This window comes from Eptesicus fuscus, chromosome 3 (genome assembly GCF_027574615.1).
Source record: "Eptesicus fuscus isolate TK198812 chromosome 3, DD_ASM_mEF_20220401, whole genome shotgun sequence".
In the NCBI taxonomy this organism is placed as follows: Eukaryota; Metazoa; Chordata; class Mammalia; order Chiroptera; family Vespertilionidae; genus Eptesicus; species Eptesicus fuscus.
Window position 1 is genome coordinate 50,826,642 of NC_072475.1, and position 26,268 is coordinate 50,852,909.

General features: G+C 39.3%; 1 protein-coding gene across 1 annotated transcript in view; it reads right to left on the minus strand.

The window, feature by feature from the left end:
* Positions 1-23,081, minus strand: part of ATP13A5 (ATPase 13A5) — a 98,912-nt gene extending 75,831 nt beyond the window's left edge. Inside the window, exons 1-5 of the mRNA XM_008151610.3 lie at positions 23,019-23,081; positions 8,481-8,654; positions 7,654-7,800; positions 7,363-7,433; positions 7,177-7,257 (exon numbers count right to left, since the gene is read on the minus strand). Of these exons, the coding sequence (XP_008149832.2) occupies positions 7,177-7,257; positions 7,363-7,433; positions 7,654-7,800; positions 8,481-8,654; positions 23,019-23,081 (536 nt within the window). The remainder of the gene's footprint in view (positions 1-7,176; positions 7,258-7,362; positions 7,434-7,653; positions 7,801-8,480; positions 8,655-23,018) is intronic.
* Between the last annotated feature and the right edge of the window lie 3,187 nt (positions 23,082-26,268).

Consider the following 26,268-nt stretch of genomic DNA (forward strand, 5'->3'; position numbering starts at 1 on the left):
GAATGTGCAGGCATTCAAGATTACTCTTGATGTTAGGGATCATGTCTGTCTTACCTTGGTCTCTCCAGCACCTAGGACAGGCCCTTAGTGTATGAACTCAAAAAATACATGAATGAATGAGCCAACAAACGAAGATCATAGATGGTCTTTATGACTAACATCTTGCAAATCCAAACATATGTACATTACAACAAGAAGCCCTCGTGTTTGTATAGCATTTTACAATTTATAAAGCTCTTACAAAAAGATTCTCCCATTTGATCCTCACAAAAGTCCAGAGGAAAGGGCTAATATCCCCATTTTTCCAAAGGGAGAAATCATGGAGAGTGCATGTTTTGTCAAAGTTGCATAAATATAATGTAAATAATGCAGTGTGACTTTTGAGCAGAGATGACAGTTCAGAAACTGCAGTTAGCCTTTTATACATTATCTCCTTTAATCACCACATTATCCCATGAGATTTTATATTATCATCTTTATTTAAAGACAATCAAAGTTCAGAAAAACTAAGTCGTTTTTCCAGAGTCTCGGAGTTAGAAAGAAGCAGAGCCATGCTTCATAGCATGGTCTCTGTGACTCCACTTCCACTCTGCCTCAGGAAGGACCAGGGGTCAAAATCTGCAGAGTGGATCTTTGGTCTAAGGTATAAGAGGAAGTAAACCCAGGTTTGTCTGACTTGTAAGCCTTGTTGCTCCAAGTAAAATTATTACTTGCAATGGTCAGAGAGAATTCAATCCAAGGCCTTCTGGCTCTGTGCCATGAAAACACTGAGGTTCAGAGATGTTGGGAAGCAGAGAAGTTGGACTCATGTGCTGCTGTTTGATTTCACAAGTCCCTAAACCCCACACTGGAAAGAGACCATAACTGAAGTCATTTTGGTGCTAAAGATTTTCTTTTCCAGGATCCATGGAAGTAACCTGTTTTTGGCCAAGGATCAGAACTCCTCGGGATGCTGAACTTGGTCTTTTCTCTGCTTAGAATGCCCTCCCCACATTATTCACTTTGTAAAAGCCTTCTCAGCCTTTGAGAGCCAAATCTGGTAATAGACCCTAGTGCAGTGGTTCTCAACCTTTCTAATGCCGCAACCCTTTAATACAGTTCCTCATGTTGTGGTGACCCCAACCATAAAATTATTTTCGTTTCTACTTCATAACTGTAATTTTGCTACTGTTAATGAATTGTAATGTAAATATCTGTGTTTTCCAATGGTCTTAGCCTCTACAGCAGTGGTTCTCAACCTGTGTGGGTCACGACCCACAGGTTGAGAACTGCTAGCAGGGTCGCCTAGGACCATCGGAAAACACAGATATTTACATTACGATTCATTTAACAGTAGCAAAATTACAGTTATGAAGTAGCAACGAAAATAATTTTATGGTTGGGGGTCACCACAACATGAGGAACTGTATTAAAGGGTTGCGGCATTAGAAAGGTTGAGAACCACTGGCCTAGTGGTTGAAAATTTTGAGATGTAACAGACCTGGGTTTGAATCCAGCTAAGCCTTTATACTTGCTTCCTGCACATGAAACCAGTTTTCCCCACATCTTTGCATGGCTCAGTTTCTCATTTCATTCAGGTTTCTGTTCAGATAACACCTCCTTATTGGAGTCTTCACTAATAATTCTTGTTAAAATAGCTACCCCAACCCCAGTCAGATTTTCTATATCTCCTCAACCTATCTCATTGTTCTTTAAAGTGCATTTGATAATATAAAATTACATCTTACTTTTTTTACATGTTAATAAGCATGCAAACTATAGACTGTATCCTCCACTGCAATATAAGCTTCTAGAGGACACTTACTGATCCTGAATGTATAAAACAGGGCCAAATACATATTATGCATTCAAGAATGTTTTGTTGGATGAATGACTAGGTGAATGAGAGGTGAGCCTTAATTCCCTATGGGTGAAATGGGTTTGATAATACATGCCTAATAAAATTGCTATCAAAAACAGGTGAAATGAATATGTAAAGCATTTAGCATAAGTGCCTAGGACATGACCAACTGAAGTCTTCCCTACTCCAAACAAGCCTTCTTAATAACAGCATCTACTTCCTTGAATTGTTGTTACATATAGTTATATGTCTTTCCCTTAAATTTCCTAAACACTCTTTAATGGCATGGATAGAGCTTTTTCAACTCTGTTTTTCTAGCATCTAGAACCAGTGTCTGACACAGAGAATGTTCTCTAAATGTTGGACTTAATCAGTGAGGACCTCTGTGATCCATGTCTGGAATACCCTCTCCCCTAACAGGGCTAAAACCCCAGTTTACAGAACTGCAGCAGCACACAGGTTAGGGAAAGTCAATTCAGTGAGGAACAGGTCCAGGGCCCCGTGCACTTCCGCTTTCCCTGTGGTGAGATGGCCTCTGATGTTTCTAGTAAGGGAGAGAAGCTCAGCAACCATGAGGACTGAGATCCAGAAGATGAAACTTGCCTGAAAATTATCCTCTTTAGGGCTTATCTGGGCCATGTTGGAATCACAGCCAGCATGCCCCTTGCTGCTTCATCTTTTCCAGTATCTCTTGCCAAAAATATTGTGTGTTTAGGGATTGTGTGCTCATCTCAGTCTCAGCACAAGCCAAACAGAACTTTCAGGGACAGTGACCAATGGCTGAGCAAAGGAACATGAGGCTTGAAGCTGGGTCTCCCAAGGAAAATTCCAAGGAACAAAGCAGATTGTATGCCCTGACTTTAAAATCTGATGAGCTGGCAGGGAAAAGAGGTCAGAGAATTATTCCAGGTGGCCTTGCAGTACTAAACAGGCTGAATACAACTAAGTAGACTTCCCTAATATTCAGAACTAGTCATTATGGGAATAGTTGCTTTGGAGGTAGAAGATCTCTCTCTAAAAGAGATTGAAGAATTTTTAACAGGGAAGTTATGGAGAGATTTTCTGCACCAGCTGTAAGTTAGACTTGAAAGATGACTGAAGTTTCCTGCAATCATAAGATATTAGTAAATCTAATAGAATGTATTTATTTATGAAAATCAAAATGTAAGTAAATAGAAATAATTTCTTTTGGAGATGGTCTGTGTCTTTTTTAATTTGATCATGCATACATCCATTCATTCATTTATCAACTTATTAACCAAACTAGAGGCCTGGTGCACAAAATTCATGCACTGGAGGGGGGGGTCCCTCAGCCCAGCCTGCACCCTCTTGCAGTTGGGGAGCCCTCAAGGGATGTCTGACTGACGGCTTAGGCCCGCTCCCCATGGGCCTAAGCCATCAGACTGACATCCTTAGCACTGTTGCGTAGGTACGAGAGGCTCCCAGCCACCACCACTATGCTCGCCAGCCAGGGGAGCACACTGATCACCAGGGGGCAGCTCCTGCACTGAGGATCTGCCCCCTGGTGGTCAGTGCATGTCATAGCAACTGGTCGTTCAGTTGATTTGCATATTAGCCTTTTATTATATAGGACTAGAGGCCCAGTGCACGGATTCGTGCACATTGAATGGAAATGAGAAGGTGGTCGGCGGGGTGGGACTGGGTGAGATAGGCCGGACACGCCCTGGAGCCAACCTCCTGGAGTCCCTCCTGGGCCGGCGGCATCTGGGGTGGTGCTGGGACTCAAAGGGCGTCTGCAGAGTGAGCAGGGTCCCTCCGGCAGGTGGGGTCCCTCAGCCAGGCCTGAGGGGATCAGGCCAAAACCGGCAGTCCAACATCCCCTGAGGAGTCCTGGGGTGCAAGAGGGCATTCTGCAAAGTTGCTGTTGTTCGGCAGCTCCTGCATTGAGCATCTGCCCCCTGGTGGTCACTGCGCAGCATAGCTACTGGTAGGACAGTCGCTTAGGCTTTTATATATATAGATAATTGCTGAGAATATGTTGTGTGCTAAACACTTTAGGCTCCATTTGGTGAAGACTAGAGTGGTCCTGACCAGAGAAGGACTGTGTTAGAATTCTTGGTGAGCTTTTTCAAGCTACATATGACTGCTCTGCTTCCATTTTGATAAGCCACCAATAGAGTGGGTGACTTGTAGTTTTCCAAGCAGTTAATGCCATATCATGACACACTCTGTAAACTGTGGAGTTTTTAGGAAGCATATTTATAGAGTTTTTAAAAATTCTCAGGCATGAGGGTCTGGAAAGTAGAGGACCAGGAGGGCAAGAGGTAGAGGTGGGGGTTGAGAAAACCCAGGCAGGATCTCCCCAGGGTGACTCAAGCCTTAGGCTTAATGGTGTCACCATAGCCCTTTGCTCTGAACAAGGCATTGAAGTTAAATGATTTTATATCTTGAATGGACTCATACCCATAGAACCAAGGATGTGACAAATATCTAAAAGAGAATGTGGATCTCAGTGGCTCATTCAATTTGTACTAAATACCCTATACTATTTTTAAGTAATTTATTAACTTCTAACTAAATATTAAACATTGCCTCTCTCCTCTACTCCAACCAACACTTCCTTCCTAAGCATGAGTTTCTACAATTGGAATGTTTTCTAGGAACAGAGCTTGTGAAGGGTATAAAAGTCATGGTATAAAAGCATGATTTCTGTTCTGACTTTTGCTACCCACAAGACCTGAGGAATAAAAGAGTAGGGTTTCAAAGCAGCCCTAATCCCTTTCTCTCTCCTGCCTCCTTTTGGATTCTTCTTTCTCTCTGTTTCAATAATCTCTCTTCTCCTGGAAAGCTTCCACCAGCTTGGGTCTGAGCATTAACGGAATTTCTTTCCTCTGCTACTAACAGGCATGCCTTTTTGCTCAATGGTGTGACAAATGTTGAAAATTAAGTTTAGTCCTGCAGAACCACTGAGCCTAAGGTGAACATCTCTTTTCCACTCCACGTTCAGGGATGTCACACCAGTGGATTGAAATCAGCCATGATGAGAGTAGTTCCATTACAGAAATTGGCAAACTCTACCCATCAAAGCTTTTTTTCTTTCAGAGAGTTGGGTTACCAAGAAGGTAAATTGTTTGGAGCTGATGCCATTAGGAGGTGCCTGCTATCTCCACTGCCAGAAAGTTCCCCTTGTCTTTTTAGGAGATTAAACAAAGGAGGCAATAGAAGGCATGGGCTGGGTAAAGAGAAAATGAAGAGATGCTCAATTTAAAAACTGTCCTAATAGGAAGACTATGAGATGGATGGGGAGTGAGTAGACTTGTTTTTCCCATAGGGGCCTGTTTCCATGAGATAAGAGAATTAACTTAAGTGTCCATGAACCTGTCTAGGACCAATTCCAAGAAGGAAACTTGAGTTGAGTTCATGAATGAGTGAAGCTAGGAGCATGAAACCTCCTGGGATAATCTTGCTTTCATTCTGATGCCCTTTGACAAATTCTCTCCATGGTAAATGTATCTCTTTTCATGCCCTGATTTACTTTTTGCTACTTAACAGTGAGGACTATGTAAATCTGTGTATTTTCTCTCCTTTCCTGGCTACTTGGAAGGCTAAATAGGAGATTAAATTTAGACTGTGGATTTTCATCATCCGAGATTTTGGGGTATTTCCCTTCCTTTATTTCACATATCATGCCCTTACTTTTCATGCAAGGAAGCTCATGGAAATTGATATCACTCACCAGTCAGATTTATTTTTTAAAGGGTTAGTTTTACACTAAAAAACGAGGGGGAAAATAGGGAGAAAATGTTCCACATTCTATTTATTGTCTTTACCCTCCAAATAGATAAGCCCATAAAATAAAATATGTCTATATGTTTATAAGTAAATTATCTCCTCAATTCTTTTTATTTGGAAAACTGTACTCTGTCTTGTTTATTAGATTGTCAAGTTCTTTATTGTGTGGAGCAGATTTAAATTTAATTATGTATGATGTTTATCAAAGCCTGGGCTTGATAAATAGGGACATGTGAGGTGGCTGCACTGATAGAAATCTTTCCTGCAGAAATGGTTTTCTCTACAATACATCTACATTTATCAACTAGATTTCCTAAATGCCCTAGATCAATCTTTTAAAGTTTTATGCTTAATGCTATTAAATCAATATGTTTTAATGAGTTTGAAAACTTTTTGTACTCAGTATATTAAGCATTGTATCTGAAATCTCATGTAATGATACCATTTGAAAGGCATTTTGCAATATTGTCATAGACTAGATGCTTGCTTCATTTTTTCATAGTGTTCAATCTAAGAGAAAACTTACAAACAATAGATCAGCAATTTTCAGACTTGGGGTGCATAAAAATTATGAGGGTGCCTGATAAATATGCAGTTTCTTCTTACCACTACTTCTACCTTCTACCTACTAAATCAGAATTGTGGGAGTGGAGTCCAAGGACCTGAATTTGAAGCACCAAAAGTCTTCTTAGCTTGAGAATTAGTGTTTCTGCCTGACCACAAAGAAGATAATGTCCTTAAAATTGGAAGAAATGAAGCTGCTTATTAAAATTTTGGGGAAGGCTTGCAGTGGTTTTCTTGCAGATTCACCAGAATTTACCACTTTGGTTTATAGATGAGGAAAGTGAGGACTCTAGAGCACAGTGAGTTAATGCATAGCCTAAGCATTTCATATGCTACTACCATTATTCTTAACCTATTTGCTACTAGAGATATCATTCTCACAATCATACAACTATTCTTTTTCTCTAGTCAGTAAATGTCCCTGGACGATGACTAAGTCTTATTTGTTTTTTACATCCCTAGTGTCTTGCAGAGTGCCTGGCATCTTAAAGGCATTTTGTTAATTGATCCATGAATGCATTCATTCATTCATTCCACAAATATCTGTCGAGCTCCTATCATGAGTCAGGCACTGTCCCAGGTGCTGCAAATACAGTAGTGAATGACACAGCCAACTGAACAAACAAAATCCTCATCTCCAAGGGCTGTTCTTTAAAGTAAAATGCAATCATAATATTGTCTTTGTCTCTCTGAGGATGGGAGGATTAAGAAGCTGATGTTTATGAAATGACTCAAGATGTTTTTGAGAGAAAAATTAAAAAGACAACACAGAGAAAACTGTCATACAATCCTGAAAGAAGGGATCAAATGTTATTTGATAGTATGGTTCTTCTAGACTTTTCTTTTTAATAAGTTTGCCTATGATGTGAACAATTTAGAATATCTCTTCTGATACCAGCAAACGAGCTGGGATTATATGAAGTTGATGAAGCATTATGCCAACAATTCACTGAGCACATGCCATTTGATATTACACGTTCTGCTGGCAGGATTCTCTCAGGGAGTACTGCAAATCCTACCTGACCTCCCGCTCTTCACGGGTCAGACCCAGGCTGAACATATGATGGATGTCATAGCAGGAGTGGCTGTCTTCCAGCAACCTAGGATGCGGTCAGGACAGGAACCATACTTCAGTTCATGGCATGCAACAAACCCGTGTTCTTCCCTTATATCCTGATGCAGAACCAAGAAAAAGTCAGACTTACCCCACTTTCTGAAACCTCTTCTCCAAGTTGTCCCAAACATACCTAATTTTCTGCACTTGGATACATCGTAGCTGCAATGACAAATGTGATAGGAAATATGTCACTCATAAAGTCAAGCTTACCAGGGAAGGGGAGGCTTGTTTAATGAAGGTCCTCACACAGCCCTCCCTTTTGTTAGTAGATAGCTACAATTCCCAATCCAGCCGTGGGATATTCAAACCTTCATCTAATAAACACATAACTTTTTTTGGCAAAAACTTACCATAACAATGCAGTTTTTAAATCACTTACTTTTAATTCTGGTTTCAATATGGCATGGTTTATGACAGAGTGGTGGTCAGCTACAAGGGGCTCTTCCGGGTTCTTGCTTACAGGAAACTTAAGTGTGGATAAGTAGAGGCAGATCACTTTCTTCCTGATATATCTTTGAAATTCATCCTAGAAATGACAATCCAGCCTGTGAAATTCTCATCTGTTATTCAGTAAGGCACTCAATCAACCAAGTGCCAGACCAGTGTTTCCCAAAGTTTGGACTACAGACAAGAGCATCAACATTATCTTGGAAGTTGCTAGAAATGCAGATTCTCAGTCCCACCCAAAACCTAGTGAATCAGAACTTCTGGTGTTACGGCCAACAGTCTGTGTTTTAAAGAGCCCTCCAGGTGATTCTGACTTGCACTAAAATGTGAGAACCACTGTGCTGGAGAATAAAAAGAAAAATACACTCCTCAGGAAAAAGCAGAAAATAGTTACTGGCTATCTCAAGATCACATCTACATGTTTAAATGTCTAATTTCCCTCAGAATACATACTTTTGAAAGATTGAACGATCATTCCCTTGTTATGTTTCTAAGAGCTGTAACACTGACAGCCACTGTTCATGTAATGGCTAAGAGCATTGTCAACTATCCTAACATGGCAGAAATTTCCCCAGTCTAACATGCAAGAAATAGCCTTCATTCTTGGGTTAAAATAAGAGATGTCAAATAGATTGCAAAGGTAGTTTTGCCATCTCCTATTTTGGGACAGGAAAATTCCTTAAGTGAAGAAAGCTCTCCCCTCTGGAGTGCTAGCCAGTCCTTGGTTGTGCCACAAATGCAACACAATAGGGCACCCACAGTTGTCCTTAGCAGAACGGTATCTGCTTCTTGTAAGGGGCACGGGATGCAAGTGGCCCACACTCTCCACTGGGGCCTCCAATAGAACACCAGCAGAAGGACCCCACACGTCAGCACCGATGCTGCAAGGCAGAAGGCTCTGCGAAGACTCTGGGTCTGGTAACCAAACACCTCCTGCAGAGAAAACAAAAGATCACTCTATTTTTCTTTTTTCACATAAACATATCATTTTTTTCTTAGAAACAGACTTTAGATGTGGGGGTGTTGATAGAGAGAGAAATCTGGCGTTGGCTGGTTGAATCAGATTGATTGCTCACAGCTGTCAGCTGACAGAGTAAAAAAGGACTCATTTTACTACCCTGGCATCTGGAACTAAGACATTAGACAGGAGAAGCAAGGAAGGGTCAGAATTATTTGGTTCTAAATACTCTTAAGAGTCACCACATAATTTTAGAAGATACTTCATGCTCTGGACCAGTTCTATTTTTTTTAAGTATAAGTTTTTTAAAAAGTATTAATATTAATTTACTAGAGGAAGATGATAAAATAATGACAGAACATGATCCACATTTAATGTCTAGCTTTATTCAAATTCAGCTTTGTTTAATGATAACAGGATTGAGAAGCATTAAAGGTATTAATAACTCTACTACTTTCTGAACCAGTAGGATGATATAAATTAAAAGATAATTTGGGACATGAAAGGCTTTCAAAAGACAGCTTAAAGGTATTCACTCAAAGAGTAACTTGATGAAATAGTTCTACTTTTAGTAATAGGTTAGTTAATATTTGTTTATAAATTGAATAAAGATTTAAGATGCAGTTTTAGGGGAAAACAAGTAGCTGAAAATATATATTTGTTTGTTTAGAGCCAATTTATAGTTTCCATCTTCTACAATGCAGATTCACAGTATAGTTTTTTAAATTTTATTTCTAAAACTAGATTTTTCAGACAATGAAATGGTGGCAACCAGGGGATTGATGGGTGAGGAATAAGAGTGATGGTGTCTAAAGGTACAAACCTATAATGAGTACTAAAATAGCCATAGAGATTTAATGAACATAGACAATATCTATGTATATAAAAGACTAATATGCTAAGCATCTGCTCAGGTAATGATATCACCTAGCAATGCCTGGCTTCCTCTCCCTAGTGACAACTAGCCTCCTTGCAGTTTCTTCAGACCAGGAACATGACTTGCTTTATAGCCAGGTGCAAACATTTCACACTACAACCAAATGTATGTGAAGTGTTTTCACGTGCCTCATCTCATTTGATCCTCACAGAAGTCCTGGAGTAGGTAGACAGGAGACTGGGTGGAATCCTATTTTCTTTTCATTAGCCAGAAAACAGAGATTTAGAAAGTTTAGAAACTTGACCTGACTGAAAAGAAGTAAGAAATGGTGGACCTTGAAAATGACTTCAGGTTTTCTCACTGCACAGAATATAGTCAAACACTGTTGCAGTTAAACATTTTACCCTTTATTCTCTCTGTGTGACCTATAATAATAATCTTCATATTGATATTTATTGCTGTGTTGCTGAAAATTACCTGAAAGAGAAGTTGGGTGCTTCACTGGGCTGGAAAAAAAGTTTAGCTACATCAGAAAGCAGGTCTAATTAAGCAAGTCTATTCTATATCTATAAAAGGCTAAGTTGACTCGTGCATGCATGATACATATAAAGCTCTCACTGGCGCCAATCACATGCATGTGTTTCCATCTGTCATTGTCGATCGTGAATTTGGTTGACACTTCTATTATAGAGAAAGGGCGAATAGTGATATTGAAATATTTCTTCTAATTAATTTACTTTCAATGTGCACAAATTTGTGTACCAGGCCACTAGCTGTACTATAAGTATGTAATGTGATAAATATGATTACATCAGCAACCGTATTACAGTATATAAATATACTAGAGGCCCGGTGCACGAATTCATGCACCAGTGGCGTCCTTCGGCCTGGCCTGCGGGATCGGGCTGAAACGAAACCAGCTTTTCGACATCCCCTGAGGGGTCCCAGATTACAAGAGGGCACAGGCCAGGCTGAGGGACCCCACCAGTGCACGATCGCGGCTGGGAAGGGATGCAGGAGGTTGGCCAGTTGGGAAGGGACTGTGGGAGGGCTCCAGGGCATGTCTGGCCTATCTCACTCAGTCCCTATTGGCCAGACCCCAGCAGCAAGCTAACTTACAGGTCAGAGTGTCTGCCCCCTGGTAGTCAGTGCACGTCATAGCGAGCAGTTGAGCAGCCTTAGCATATCATTAACATATTACTCTTTGATTGGTTGAATGGACTACTGGACAACCAGACACTTAGCATATTAGGCTTTTATTATATAGGATTAAAGAAACATGCTACCTTAAATTTATACAATATTACCTGTCAAACTTTTCCAATAAAGAAGCCTAGATTCTTAGTGTATTTGGAAGAGCCTGAGGGATGCTGGTTATGAATGACATTGTTGCTATACTATGATTTTAGGTTCTGCTATTATTTGTGTGTGTGTGTGTTTTTTTCTATGACTCTGAACTCCCATGTTCAGATCATAGAGGTGTAATGTCAAGGAAGTAAGTTTTCACTGAATTTCTGTAGCACTTTCAAATAATAGAATCTTCTGAATTTTATACCAGTTTAGATTATTTATAATAAATCTCTTGGCTTTATTCTTGGAAAAGTTTCATCTTCAATATGGCTATTTTCATTAAGTTTTTCTAATAACTCTGTGGTAGATGAAGATTTTAATAACAGGTGCTGAAAGCAATCCTTAAACATAGTGGATAGGTCACAGGCTTAAGAAGCAAAGATGTAAACTTGAGTCACCTGCCTGCCAGTTATCAGTTATGTGAACTTAGGTAAATCCTTTCACCTCTAGGGAATCCCAATTTACTCCTCTACAAAAAAAAAAGTAGAAATATGTGCCTTACAGGGTACTTATGCTCAAATGAGATAATGTCTCCTCAAGTGCTCTGCAAAGTAATTACAATTTTAAGAGTTCCTTTCCACTGTTCCTCAGCACTATCACCCACCTGAGGAAAGATGTTCATTAAGTTTAGTGATGCAGCCACTGTATTTTGAGATTATTCACACTAAGGTTTAAAAGTTATTTAGAAGCATGTGTTCATTCTGCTTTTAAGCATATTTTCAGTTGGTCTCCTTTCTCCCCAAACTTCCTTCTGATTCTATAAACCTGTTTTGGTTTTATTTGTGAATTTACTTATTTATAGTTTTATTAGTTTTATCAAATAAAATGTATATGCCAGTTCACATATTATGTCATAAATAATTGAAAGTATTAATAACTGTACCAGTAGGAAGATATAAATTAAGAAATTATTTGTGGCCATGAAAGACTTTCAAAAGACAGCTTAAAGGTATCACTTATTTTACTAAGTGATATAGAGGGGTTTAGGGCCAAAGCCCAAGTGTGTGCAAAATAGATGAAGAAGAGTTAGAAATTTTAGTCCAGCTTACATCAAAAATGACATTTGTAAATGACTTTCCCCCTTTATGTTTATGTACCCACAGCAATGACATTGGTAATCACAATTCTGATTCCTTTCCATTCTTTTTTATACAACAACTTTTTATTTAAAAAAGGAACTCATAATGCTGGCAAGGCTGCAATGAAACCACTACAGCTACATACTGCTAATAAGCTTATAAATTAGAATAATTCTTTAGGGAAAGCAAGGTGACAAGATTTATATCAAATTGTATCAAGAATTATAAGGATGTTGCTATTCCTTGAATCCGTGATTCCACTCCCAAGAAAACACACCCTAAGAAGCACAACTTAAGAAATATGCATAAAGTAGAAATTTATATATATAAAGATGTTTGGTGCAGAATTATCTGTAACAACAAAAGTTATTGAAAGAATAAAATGATAACTAATGATGCAATAAGATGTGAAACATCAAAACAATGGACTATTGAGGAGCCATTAAAAACAAAATGCATAAAGTCAAGATAAGCACATGGGATATTCTGTGATATAATGTTAAGTGAAGAAAATAAAGAACAGGTTGAATAGATGGAAAACAAAGAGCAACATTATGAACTTTAACTCAATTATATCAGTAATTACATTAAATGTAAATGACTTTAATTGTATGATTGAAAGCAAAGATTGTCAGAGTAAAATAATAAAAGAAGAACCACTATGTGCTGTTTACAAGAGACATATCCTATCTAATAAAGAGGGAATGTGCAAATTGACTGTCACAACATCACAAAAATGGAGGTGCCCACAGCAGAGGTGGGGTTTCCGTAACACAAGATGGGTGCACCCACAGTGGAGGCCGAGTTCTCCTAAAGAGCCTTTATGAGCAATCAGCAGGGACCTGATGCTGTGTGGCGCTGGGCCAGGGCAGGAGACCTGAGGCTGCACCCCCCGCTGGGTGGGACATGACAGGGGACCTTAGGCTGCAACCCCCATCCTGGTGCCAGGCCGGGGGACTTCAGGTCATGCCCCCCACCTGACAGGGCTTGATGGGGGACCTCAGGCCACACCCACCACCCAGTGGGGATTGATGGGGGACCTCAAGGTGCACCCCCTGCCCCAGTGTTGGGCCGGGGGACCTGAGGCTATGCCCCATCCCCAGCGAGGCTTGACGGGGGACCTGAAGCTGAACCCCCCCCCGTCCAGTGGGGCTTGATGGAGGACCTCAGGCCATGCCCCCTGCCCTAGCAGGGCTTAATGGGGGACCTCAAGGTGTGCCCCCCATCCCGGTGCCGGGCCAGGGGACCTCAGGCCATGCTGCCTGGTGTGTGCCAGGGGACCTGAGGCTGAACACCCCTGCCTGGCGCTGGGTCAGGGGACTTGAGGCTGTGCCCTCCCCCCATCCCCTGCCCTGCAGGGCTTGACAAGGGAGAGGCCAGCCAGGTCTGGATCTCACCCAATGGGGGTGGGCCCAGCTGAGTCTGGGTCTTGCACAATTTTGAGGCACCATGTGTGGGCGGGGACTTGACTCTGGGTCCTGCGTCATGCCCCAGACTCTGACAGGAGGAAGATTTTCATATACATTTTACTAATTTTCTTTCATCTCTGACACTTCTATTATAGAGAAAGGGCAAATAGCAATATTAAAATATTTCCTCTAATTAATCCCCCCCCTTTTTTTAACATATTTCATTGACTTTTTTAACAGAGAGAAAGGGAGAGGGTAGAGAGCTAGAAACATTGATGAGAGAGAAACATCGATCAGCTGCCTCCTGCACACCCCACACTGGGGATGTGCTCGCAACCAAGGTACATGCCCTTGACTGGAATTGAACCTGGGACCTTTCAGTCCTCAGGCTGATGCTCTATCCACTGAGCCAAACCAGTTTTGCCTAATTAATCCCCTTTTAATGTGCATGAATTTCGTGCACTGGGCCACTAGTTTTAAATATAAAGAAGCAGAAATGAATTACTTAAAAGAATCAGATAGTGTAAAAGGAGGGAAAAAGGGGAAATGTGTCATGCAAAGACTAACAAAAGAAAATTGGTACAGCTATATTCATATCAGATAAAATTGACTTTAAGGAAAGAAATATTATGAGAAAAAGGACATTTCATAAGCTAAAAGATCAACAGGAAGACAATAATCCTAAATTTTTGTGCACCTATAAACATAATTTCCAAATTTTTAAAGTAAAATTGATAGGAATTAAATCCATTCTCATCATTCTCAATAACTGATAAGACAAGTAGACAAAAAGAAAACAAAATCAGTAAGACTACCAGAAGTTTAAACAACCTCATTAACTAAATTGCCCTAGTTAACAAATACAGAAAATCACAGCCCCAAACTGCATGATTCAAATTATTTTCAAGTACACATAAAATATTTACCTAAATTGACTGTATTATGCAATGATGGCATTATAATTAAATTAGAATTAACAGAATGATAACTTTAAAATTCCCAAATGTTTGGAAACAAAGAAACATGTTTCTGAACACCAGTGAGTCAAATAAGAAATTACAACAAACATTAGGAAATATTTTGAAAATAAAAATTAAAAATAGGGCCCCAAACTGCAAACATCTAAAAATACATTAACAGAAGAGAGATAAATAAATGTTGTGTTTGCATACAATGGAACAATACAAAACAATAAAAAGGAATGAACTTCTCACACACACAACATTTCACAGACATTATATTGAGTAAATGAAGTATCATGAAGCAATGCACAATTCTACTTAGATAAAGTTCAAAATTAGCAAAACTGATGAAAGCCATTAAGATAAATTAACTTGGACCCAGGTAACAGAGACTTGGCCGACAGCAGATGCCCTCTCACTGCAACAAGACTTGATGGAGATGTCTTGCACCCATGATCTGGGGAACTGGGGTCTAGGATATCTAAATCCAGCCTAGCACCAGGAATGCTCAGGGCCTACTCAAGAAGGCAAATAATCCTCTCCACTAATAATTACAGGGTAAAACAAGATGGTTGTTAGAGTATTAAATTTGACACTAAAATAGTAGTCAAGTTTTCAGACTAATTTAAATTGGCCAATTAAAATAAGCAAATACTCTAGAAAAATCAATTGTACTGGACAAAAAAGCTGTTACTAAAGTGTTAACTAAAATTTTTATTGGTAGTTCATCTCATGGTAAAATTGCATAACATATAATGAACCTAAAGCAGTCACATTTTAGTCCAAAAAAGTAAAATTTAAAAGCTATCAAGATTACAGCATAAAGTTTCCAAAAGCCTCCCAATATTTAAACCAAAAAAGGGGGGATAGTAGAAGAATATCATGTAAGGAAAAATATCCTGCAAATAAATTACATCTAGAAAATTTTTACTTTAGAAAATTAACTTTCATTTGTAATGCTAATAGCAAGTCACCCAGGTAAAACATACATGGTGTCAAAACAAGCCAAAGGAAAATCATTTGGGCAAAAAAATGAAAAAGGATCGCAAGTCAAATTTATAGAAAATATTCCTTTATTAACTTTTGGTCGAGAATATGTTTGTATATTTTCAGAAAACAACTCCAAGACACGTGGATTCCTGCAACAGAGAGGAATTGACAGGAGTGCTCCAGCCATGAAGTCAGAAGAGAAACAGTCCAGAGATGCAAGACGCTGACGATGCCTTGCCATACTAGCAGTCAGCAGATATGCGTCACTGCAGATTGCCCAGGACCAAACCAGAGAGGGTCGGACCTGCAATACCACCATTTGTCCACCATCCAGAACTGAAATATCATTGCTGTTATGAACACATTAACAACTGTTGGACATAGAAACCGGGACTCAAAAGAACTGTTGGCCCAGAAAGAAACTCACTATAGACTGATTCATTTGCCTCTCAGCATAACTATTATTGCTTGTCTCATTTTCGGTTCCTATAAGTGTATTTCTAGTATCACATGAGCTCACTCATCTAGGGAAAAAGATGAACAACAGAGACTGAAGAACAATAACAGCACTGATCAGACTGTCAGACCTCAGAGGGAAGGTAGGAGAGGGTGGGGAAGGGAGATAGATCAACCAAAGGACTTGTGTGCTTGCATATGAGCCTAACCAGTGATCACGGACAACAGGGGGAGGGGGGCTTGCGTGTTGGGGGGTTTGGGAAGGGAACGGGGGAGGGGGCTGATGACAAATATGTGATACCTTAATCAATAAAGTAATTTAAAAAATTAAAAAATTAAAAAAATAAAAAAAGATAAATTAACTTGATTTTTTAAATGTTTTTATTAATTTCAGAGAAGAAGGGAGAGAGAGATAGAAACATCCATGATGAGAGAGAATCATTGGTTGCCTCCTGCACTCTCCCCATTGGGGATCGAGCCCTAAACCCGGGCTTGTGCCCTGACCAGGAATCCAACCAATACCTCCTGGTTCATGGGTCTATGCTCAACCAGTGAGCCACACTGGCCAAGATATTTTTATAAATTTATATAAATACACCCACTGTATTTATATGTTAATAAAAAGTTTTAGAAAAGTGGAATGAATTTGTTTATTAGACACTCTGTTCCAAGCAGGTAGAATATATTCTAATTATTTTAATAATATTAGATTGAGAAAGAAAAATGGCAGCATCATATTATAAATGAATAAAGAGACAGAGAAGTGACTTCTATGGAAAATGGGGGGTTTGGTGACCTGGGGAGACTGTAGATGCTTCCTGGTGTGGATGATTGGGAAGAACAGACTTCCCTTAAAGCAGAGGTAAAATCACTAAGATGGGAAAGAGGTTTCTGATCATGACTCTGCTTATTGCTGGAACACCTCAATCAAAATGTCAGCAGATTTATTCCCCTGTCTGTTAAAAAATTAAGCACATAAAAGTAAGTAAATAAATAAATAAGAACTTGTAAATGTCAGAATAATGTTCAGATATGTGTAGCTCATTGAGCAAGATGAACAGAAGCAATGTTTTGGCTTCTTTGATAAACTGACCTCATAATCCTTGGTGAAATTCCTTTCTAGACTATTTCTCAGTCTTCCCACAAGTTATAGTGCTGGATATGGGACTTGAGGTTTTGTCTAAAAGAATCACTATTTTATCTGGCATTCTTTTAACCAAATACTCTTAAAGGACTGGCCAACATTTGTGTTTCCACTTTGACTAGTTAATCTCAAGTATAAGTTAATTGTTCTAAGTGATTAATCTTCTGATGTAGTAAGAGTCCCTGAGATTTGTCCTAGATATTTATACACTCCTAGTAAAATCCACTAAGAAATGCAGGAGCCATATTTATACCATAACAGAGGAAGGTAAGTAGAATCCAGAAGTCTTGTAAATGTAAGGATACTGGGGACAGAGGATCAAAAATCTCAATCACATTATACATGGTCTCTTGTAGTAAAGTGAGTTTTGTCACCTATGACCTATGTGACCTCTGGATTTAACTTCTCTAAGTCTCCACTTCCATTTCTGAACTTAGGGAATTTTAATAACACACACTTGGAAGAATGGTAGTGAGGATTAAATTAGGTGTAGCTGTTGAGCATAAAGCAAGCTCTCAGTCAATGTCAGCAGTGGTTTGATAATAGGTCAATCAAAGGAGGAAAGTGGTGGCTGTGAAATATAGAGTCAAGATTGGTAATGGAAACAGGCTGTGTTCTAGAGAAACCCAGATCTGCCACCACCTATGAGTTGAGTTGAATAGTACACAGGTTGTGCCTTTACTGTATTCTCTCTAAGCAGTGATGTTCGCTTATTTTTTTTGTTTGTTTGTTTCCCACTAGAACTCTATATTCCAGATCCCAGGAGAGGTAACACAGCCTTATTTACCTTTTTCTAAACCCAGAGAGTGGAAAAAGCAGAGGCATTAGGAGCAACAATAAAATACACACGTGCCTTTTGACAAATGAGAGCCCTGTGGCAGCCTATCAGCAGAGCCTCTGTTCTTTGCACCCCACCCCCATGCCTTCTAGAAGTCAGCACTTCTGTTTCTTGCTCCATCACTTACTAATTGTGATCTCAATAAATGATTTAAATTCCCTTAACTTTAGATTTCTCCTGTGAGAAATGTGGTTGATTGTAAAATGCAACAGAAGTAGTCTCCTATAGCAGTTAAAAGCTGGGGATATGGCATGAAAAAAACAAGTTCAAATCCTTTACCTTGTAGCCACAAAAGTGACCTTGGGCAATCCACTTTACTTTTCCTGATGACTCAAATTTCCTCCTCCATAAATGAGAATAACAACAATTATCTTCTAGGATTGTTGTGAGAAACTAACAAGATAATATATGCAGTTCAGTTCCTGAAACACTTTGAGCACACAGTATGTGTTGAGTTAACATTAGCTTGAGTGATATACAGTTCAACAAAATTTCAAACCATTGTAAAATGATTTGACCACAGGCAATATTCAGAACTCATTGTTATTTGCCAAAATCATAAGTTGTATTTCTAAAAGTGGTTGGTCCTTAAATGGCTTAAATGGAATTTTTGCTTTTTCCACAGAGCACAAATTGTTCAAGTTGAAGTCAAATATAGGCCAAAAAGAAAACTACTCAACTTTGTAATATGTGAAACTGAGAAAAGAGTTTAAGTTAAATACTAAATTGATTCAAGGGTTAATTAGATGTCATAACCATATGTGTATGTATATATATATATATACATATATATATATATACACACATATATATATATACATATACATGTATATATGAGTGTGCATGCACATACACACATGCACACACACATATGTACACACACATATACACAAACCAGCACAATCATTCTTCACTGTATAGGAGGAAAACAGTGTAATAGAACACCCTCTGATGTTATGTAATGTGATCTTATATATGTTACTTAGCAGAGCCTCAATTTCCTTAGTTATAAAATGGATATTTAAGGCATTAGCTCATAGGGATTAAATGAGAACATATATGAAATTCTAGCACATAAATGGCACTTTTTCAATTACTATTTTTTATTTCTTTTTTTTTTTATAGGTAACTTACAGTTGCCATAAAAGATAGAACTAATTGGCTAAATTCCTCAGGAAAGAGTAATTATGAGGTGCTGTTTCATCTAAACATGGTTTTTTTCCAATACTCTCTGTTGGGGATCCTCTTAGTTATATGGAACCATCCCCTTGGTCACCACCTGTCCTTGCTCCTGCATTTTCATTGCATCTGGAGCACTAGCATCTATGCATGACTGGTCTTGTGAACAGTCCTTTTTAGTTTTTGTAAATCCTTTAGTCCTTATGTTCACTATTGGTGTGTTTATCCATCAAAAATATTTGTTGTGTACCCACCATGCACAGGCACAGTAGTAGTAGCATCCTTGGAATGGGTATTCTGGATGATTGCTCATAACACTTTTACTTACCTAAAGATTCTCATAGCAGTACAAGGTTATAACTTAATTTACTCAACTAAGACATAAATAATTCTCAGTATTACCATTATCTTCTGTGAATGGCAAGGCTAGTTTTTTGCTATGACATGTTAGGCTTTTCGATGGGTGATAAGGTCCAATAACCTTAGAGCAAGTTAGCTTTTTCTACGTACGCCACAAATTTCAGTCCATTGAATCAGGACCAAGGAAAGATAATATTCTATGTCCTTTCATGAGACTAGAATTCATCATGTTTTAGCTTATTTCTTTTTAAAAACAACCATAACAGCACCAAGTTTCTATTCATTATTCACAATCTACCCTTTGTTTTCTTTATCTGGACATGCCAATTTGTGTTCCTTTATGTGTTAGATAGGAGGGCATTCTTAAAGCTCTCTTATCTCTAACTCTGCCATGTTTCAAGGTTCTTTTCTTTAATGCAAAGATAATATTGTCTCTATCAATGGACCCTGTTAGTGTTTCTCACCCTCTATTACTGCTTGGGCTTGGCCACATGTAGTAATTTGTGGTAGTTATCACTAATTACTAAGCATTGTTAATTATAGTTTTCTATATAGTAATTTGTGGTAGTTATCACTAATTACTAAGCATTGTTAATTATAGTTTTCTATACTTTGTCCTGCATTCATGCCATGGAGTGCCCTTTGAGTGGGATAAAATGTCTTGAATCACTTTCACTTTTGTCTGTATTAGATAATAAGAACTAACTTTTGTAGCATGGTGACTCTCGTGGATTCCTAGACCCAATTCCCACTATGTATGTTTATGTGGCGAGGGCAAGGCCTTCCCACACAACACAAAACAATTCTCAAACACCAGCTAGGCATCCTACAATTCAGCTCGATTTTGGCACTGTCTACCTGAAGATAGCATCAGATTGCACAGGCTGAGGGATCAGTACTTCAATACTGCCTCTCCCCAAGTCCAGACACCAGTTGCAAGTCCAGGTAGCAACCTATACTTCTAATCAACTTGCTACAAATTGGAGGTTCCCAGAACCCACTCCTTGACTTTGATTAACTTGCTAGAGTGGCTCATTGAACTCAGAGAAATATTTTACTTACTAGAACACTGGTATATTATAAAAGGATATAATGCAGGAACAGATGGAAGAGATGTATAGGCGAAGGATTGGAAAGGGCACTGAGCTGCCCTCTCCTCATGGCTAACTCCCAGCACCTCCACATATTCATCATCCAGAAAGCTCTTCCAGCCCAGGCTTTTAGGTTTTGGTGGAGGCTTCATTAACTAGGTATGATTGACACTGGTCATTGGCAAGTGATTCAACTTCCAGCCCCTCTCTCCTCCAACTCTGGAGGCTAATGCAATGCCTTAGATCTATGCTGAGCTCAGCAAAGTGATTCTGGGCTGCACTGGAATAATCTCACAGGCCATCCCCACTCAAATAGGTTCTTTATGGGTGTTTGATTGAAGGAATTTATTATTTGCCCGAACAGTGTATGGTTTTCACCTCAGATTCTCTCACATGATCACAAGTGATTGTAGTTGAGATGATTAATGCAAATAGAAATCAGAGTGGGCCACGGGGAAACCTTTGGGAAAGTAAAAACAAGTGAGGAGAGGTTGTAAAAGCCATGACTGATAGCCCTCAAAGGCTGGGACTAGACTATTCCCAGGCTTAGTTTGGCCTACCGATTATCAAAAAAGAAAAAGAAAAAAGAATTTGTTTCCAAAATTTATAATAAGGCTATTATTTCACACAGCATATTGATTTCTGGCTTCCCTTTCAGACTCTGAAGAGCTGACAGTACTGGACCTGTTGACTTGCAGGACAGCAATGCCTGGAGCTAGGTGGCAGCTTCCTCTTAGCCTATGTACCTGGGTGACCCCTGTTCCCACCAGAGCTACCTAACTCACCCAGGGTTCTGGTCCACCTGAGTAGGACTGGAATCTGTGCTCTGTACCCAAGCTCACAAGTAAGATTTATGAAGAAAGAATCCATAGCCACTTCCTGTTGACAATATGCCCTCACAACAGGACATCAGCGTAGTGGGATTCCTGATAGAGTTTTTTGGTGGGTGTTTCTAGAAGTGTTTGATAACCAACAAAAAAGTAAACTATGGTGCCGGGCCTGTTACTTATTGCTTTGCTATCTGTGCCGCCTCTATGATTAAAGAATTAACCTTTTACCCTTGGATGTCAAGTGTGACTCGACACAATTAGCATTGGTAGCAGCTCGAGAAAAAAGCAAGCGAGTGCAAAGGGTTAAAATACTAGGCTATGAATTTTACAAATAGGTCACTTCATTACAGAAAAATAAAGAGCAACCAAAGGCTTTTATGAACACTTATCTGCATGTTGAAAAAAAATCAGCACTGGTTGGAGTGAACACAGGTGAGTAGATTTTTACTCTGTGAATTTCTTGTCTGAAGATTTTAAAGTGCCTCTCCATTGTCTAAATCAATGACAAGCCCATGGGAGCCACATTGGTTATTTACATTTCCTAGCAGCCACAGTAAAAAAAAAAAAAGTGAAATTAATTTTCATAATATATTTTATTTAACCCAGCAAATCCAAAAATTGTCATTTCAATGTGTAACCAATTTAAAAATTATTGAGTTCATTTATAGGTTGTTGTTTTTTTTACCAAGTCTTTAAAATCCTGTGTGTATTTTACACTACAGTCAGTGTCTTTCATTTCAAACTAGCTACTTTTCTAGTGCTCAAAACCCACACGTGGCCAGGGCTGCCGTACTGAACAATGCATGTGATTAAATCACTTTTTTTCCTTCAGCTAACAAACAAGCGTAGATGGATAGATTTCCCACAGAATTCATAGGAAACTGGGAGACTTTCTAATATATGAACTCTATCCTCTGGGTTCCTTTCTGCCTCCCGGGTACCTTCTCTGCCCAATCCCCCTCTTTTTTTGTCTCTTTTCTCATTACCTATCCAGAGACACTACTGCAGCACAAACATATGGGGTATAAAGGCAGAAGGAGTGGCTGGATACCCAGCCTGTCCCTTGCAGGTTTTGACCTTGCAAGTTATTCAACCTCCCTGGTCTCAGATTTCTTTTTTATGAAATAGGATTAATCTCTTCACTGAATTCTGTAGATCAAATAAAATAATAAAGGTAACTTGTCAGCACCAAATAGACATGGAGTATTCAAGCTTTCAATGATTATTTTTCAAGATTTATATATGTTTGGTGGAAAGGGCAATGGGGGGAAAGAATTACAGAAGTAAGAACTTGAAGATTTGCGCTAAATCCTATTCCACACTCTATCCCTTCAGTACTTGATGCTTAAAACCCCTCTAGGCAACTAGCACGACTTCCAGCCAAAGCACAGCGAACGTAAGTTATACACACACACAAACACACAAGAATAATAAAAAAAAAATAGTTTATTTTTGCCTGAGTTTGTCCAATTGTCTTAAGACCCAGAAGATAAGGAGGGAACACCTCATGTAGGAGTGCACCTGATTTCTTTGCAAAATTTCTGAAGCGGAGGCTTCATGCAGTTCAATGCCTTGTAGGACGGTAAGAGCGCCCTCATCTAGAAGACCCACTTTCTCAGCCCATTAGGTTCCCTCACTATAATACTGCCCTGGACTCAAGGAGCCTTACCAGACTGAAACCTCTCCAAGTTCTAAAGCCAGCACTACTTCAACAGCCCCTGCCCACAGCTCAGTTACTTTGAGAATCCTGTAATAAAAAGAAGGGAAGACTCACCAGTTCATTCTCCTCTCCTTGGTTAAGCAAAGCCCGATGGTCCTTCTTGCTTCTCTCCTCCATCTAAACTGGATCTCCTGGCTAACTCCCTGAGGAAATGTAAAACCAACAGAGGTTTAGGTGAACTCTGAACAATCACTACTTGTCATTGTTGTTCTCAGGTGCTTAATATCCCTTAGCACATACCACGCCTATTATGTTAACAAAGGAAAGGAAAAAAACCTCTCCTCAACCATAGAATTAATCTGTTAATCTCTTTGCTTGTTGCGAAGTTTTTTTTTCCTAGTACTTACTTGCTGAGCTGGATGTGAGTGCCTCCAGACTTAAACTGCTGAACTAGATAGGTAATTTCCTGGGCTGTCCATAAACATCTCAGCCAATGAATGAAATGACCACTTTGCTAAAAACATGAGACAACAGGATTTAAATAAATGAATAAATATACCATGGATTTTGAAAAAGGAACGGGCATATTGGGGGTGACAATGAGAATTGAAGGAAGAGAGGTTGGCTCATACCTGGAAATGTAGAAATCATTATGGAATCAGAAAACTCTGAATTATAATCCCTGCTCTACTAATGGACCTGGACAAATAAGATCTGAATTTTAAATTTCTTTGTAAAATGTCTATAATAATTATAGAGTTGATATGACTTTTAAGATATTTATTAAAGTCCAACTATAGGTTCCTTCATACTCAATAAGCAATAGATCATCATTACCAAAATCATAACACTAATCAAAAAGAGACAAGCTTTTAAATAGTAAACTATAATAATAATTTAATTGTTTTTTATTTTCCCTTTTTAGTTTACAAAAATTAAGTGAAGTATATGGAGAGAGGAGGAGCTAAGAAGGCTGAATATTGGGGATGTCATCTAAATTCCCACAGTTGTATAATCACCATTACATTGGATATTTTGAATTGTATAAGTTCACAAAAAATTAGATATACTGTGATCTACTCAAGGTTTAGTTAATTTGTTCATGTTAAACACTTTTGTCATTTTATTGCCTTCTTATCAAATCCAGGCTACTTGACAAAATTATTGCCACTTTGGCCATGGAGGAAAATTTACAAAGAATGAAGACTAGTAGAAGATGATAGTCTTTCCACTGCCTGAGATAGTCCTTGGTTGTCTTATGGGGGAACCAGTGCCCACCTTGAAGTTCAGCAGAGTTCAATGTACTTTCTGGCCCAGAAGAAAGTAGCTGATGAAAACAAACAAATAATTATAGCTTCTCATGCCAAAGAGGCTAAGATACCCACACTAAAGAATAATATGCCATTACAAACATTACATTTTTAAGGAGCACTAATCTAGAGTTGAATTCCAATTTGGAGAAAAGAGTCATGGATTTTAGTAAAACCTAAAGAAAAACTTTAGGGGCAGTCATCATTCTCTTCTTACTGATCCTCTATTCACTCATCCTATCTAATAAAGAGGGAATATGCTAATTGACCCTCACAGCATCGCAAAGATGGCTGCACCCACAGCCAATAAGGAAGGAATATGCTAATTGAATGACATGCCCTCAAAGATGGCAGTGTCCACAGCCACAAGATGGCAGTGCTCAGGCCCGCTGGGGCGGCAGGCAAGCAGCACTCCATGCCTGCCTCCAAAGTCCCCCAGTCCCCTCAACACCCCCAGCCACCCAGGGCCGACCCGAGGCGCAGGCAAATCTCAGATGGCGGCTGCCCAGCCACCCAGGGCAAACCGAGGCTCAGGTAACTAGGGACAGCAGAGGTTTGTGCTGCCTGCAGTGGCAGCAGCAGAGGTATGATGGGGTGTTGCCTTACCCTGATCACTGGGTTGCCTCCTGCCCCTGAGGGCTCCCGGACTGTAAGAGGGGGCAGGTTAGGCTGAGGGACAACCCCTCCAGTGCATGAATTTTCATGCACCAGGCCTCTAGTATTTTTGCTAAAAGAATGACTACTTTGTCTGGGCAGAATGACTTCAGACAAAAGCACCAAGAATGAATCATGATTTGCTTAAAGTGGGCATGTGACCCAGTTATCAACAATAAAATCAAAGGAAAAACAGGTGGAGGCTGGAGTCTTCTGGAAAGGATTATCCAATTGTTGAGAGAACTTTTTTCCATCCTTTACACTCTTCCTTTCTTTAAAAGTGATGTGTCAGGAGGCAATGCATAGAGCATGGCAGCTTTCTTTAGATTGTAAAGAGAATGAAAATTGCCATGTTAATGTTGATAGACAAAGGAATAAAAGAGCTTAGATTCTGATATCACTGAGCCATGGAACTAAGCCTGTGACTCCCTAGCTCCACACACCTTGTTAAAAATATAACTAAATGTTCTTAATAAAGCTACTATTGTCTGCAACTCTGTTCAACTTTTACTCAGCAATTATATGATCCAGACATTATGTTAGGCTCTTGGGATTCTGTGGGAAAAAGGGAGTCACTATCCTGAAGGAGTTTAGTTATTTGGGAGAGAGATAAGTAAATAGCCTCTTAAATAGGAAAGACATTGAACTCAGGCTTAATGGGAACAGCTCCCTAAAAGAAGTGATATCTGTGCTGACCTCTCAAAGATGAGCAGAAGTTAACCAGGTGAAGGAATGGGAGACAGTGGCAGATGGTGGACACACTCTGGCCTGAGAACAGAAGAAAAGAATGTGTGATAAGGTTTAAGAGAGGTGATAAAATATGGGGTATTTGAGGTATAAAGAGAAATCAAAGTAAGAGTTGAGAATAGAGGGGAAGAGGGGAGAGAATTGAACTATGACATTGGAATATAAACAGAGAAGTACCCAACCATAAAGAGCTTAAAAACCAAGTCAAAGTAGTTGATCAATTCTTTGGATGACATATATATTGGCTTTGCAAGTGGCAAAAGGACTCTTTCTACTAGCCAAGACCTGAGACTGAAACCATTGTAATTAGCTAGTTATTAATAATATGAAAGGAGTAAAAGGAAGGCCAGACATTATAAGCATGGTCATCTGGGCACCTTTCCCAGAAGCCAATTCCAGCATGTCATAATTGCAAGAGTTTCATCAAAAGGTTGATGCAACTTGGGGACTCAACAAGGGCTGAGTCACATATGTTGTCACCTGTTGGGAATGGCTAAAGGCATTTCCCCCTAACCTAAATAGGATGATTGTTTGCTGCCAGATGGCTCAGGGCATCTTAATCTACATGTTATTGCCTTCTGTTGGCCACACACCTGAACAGCCATAGGCTATTCCCCATTCTGACAATGCTTCTGTACGGAAACCCTACCCTT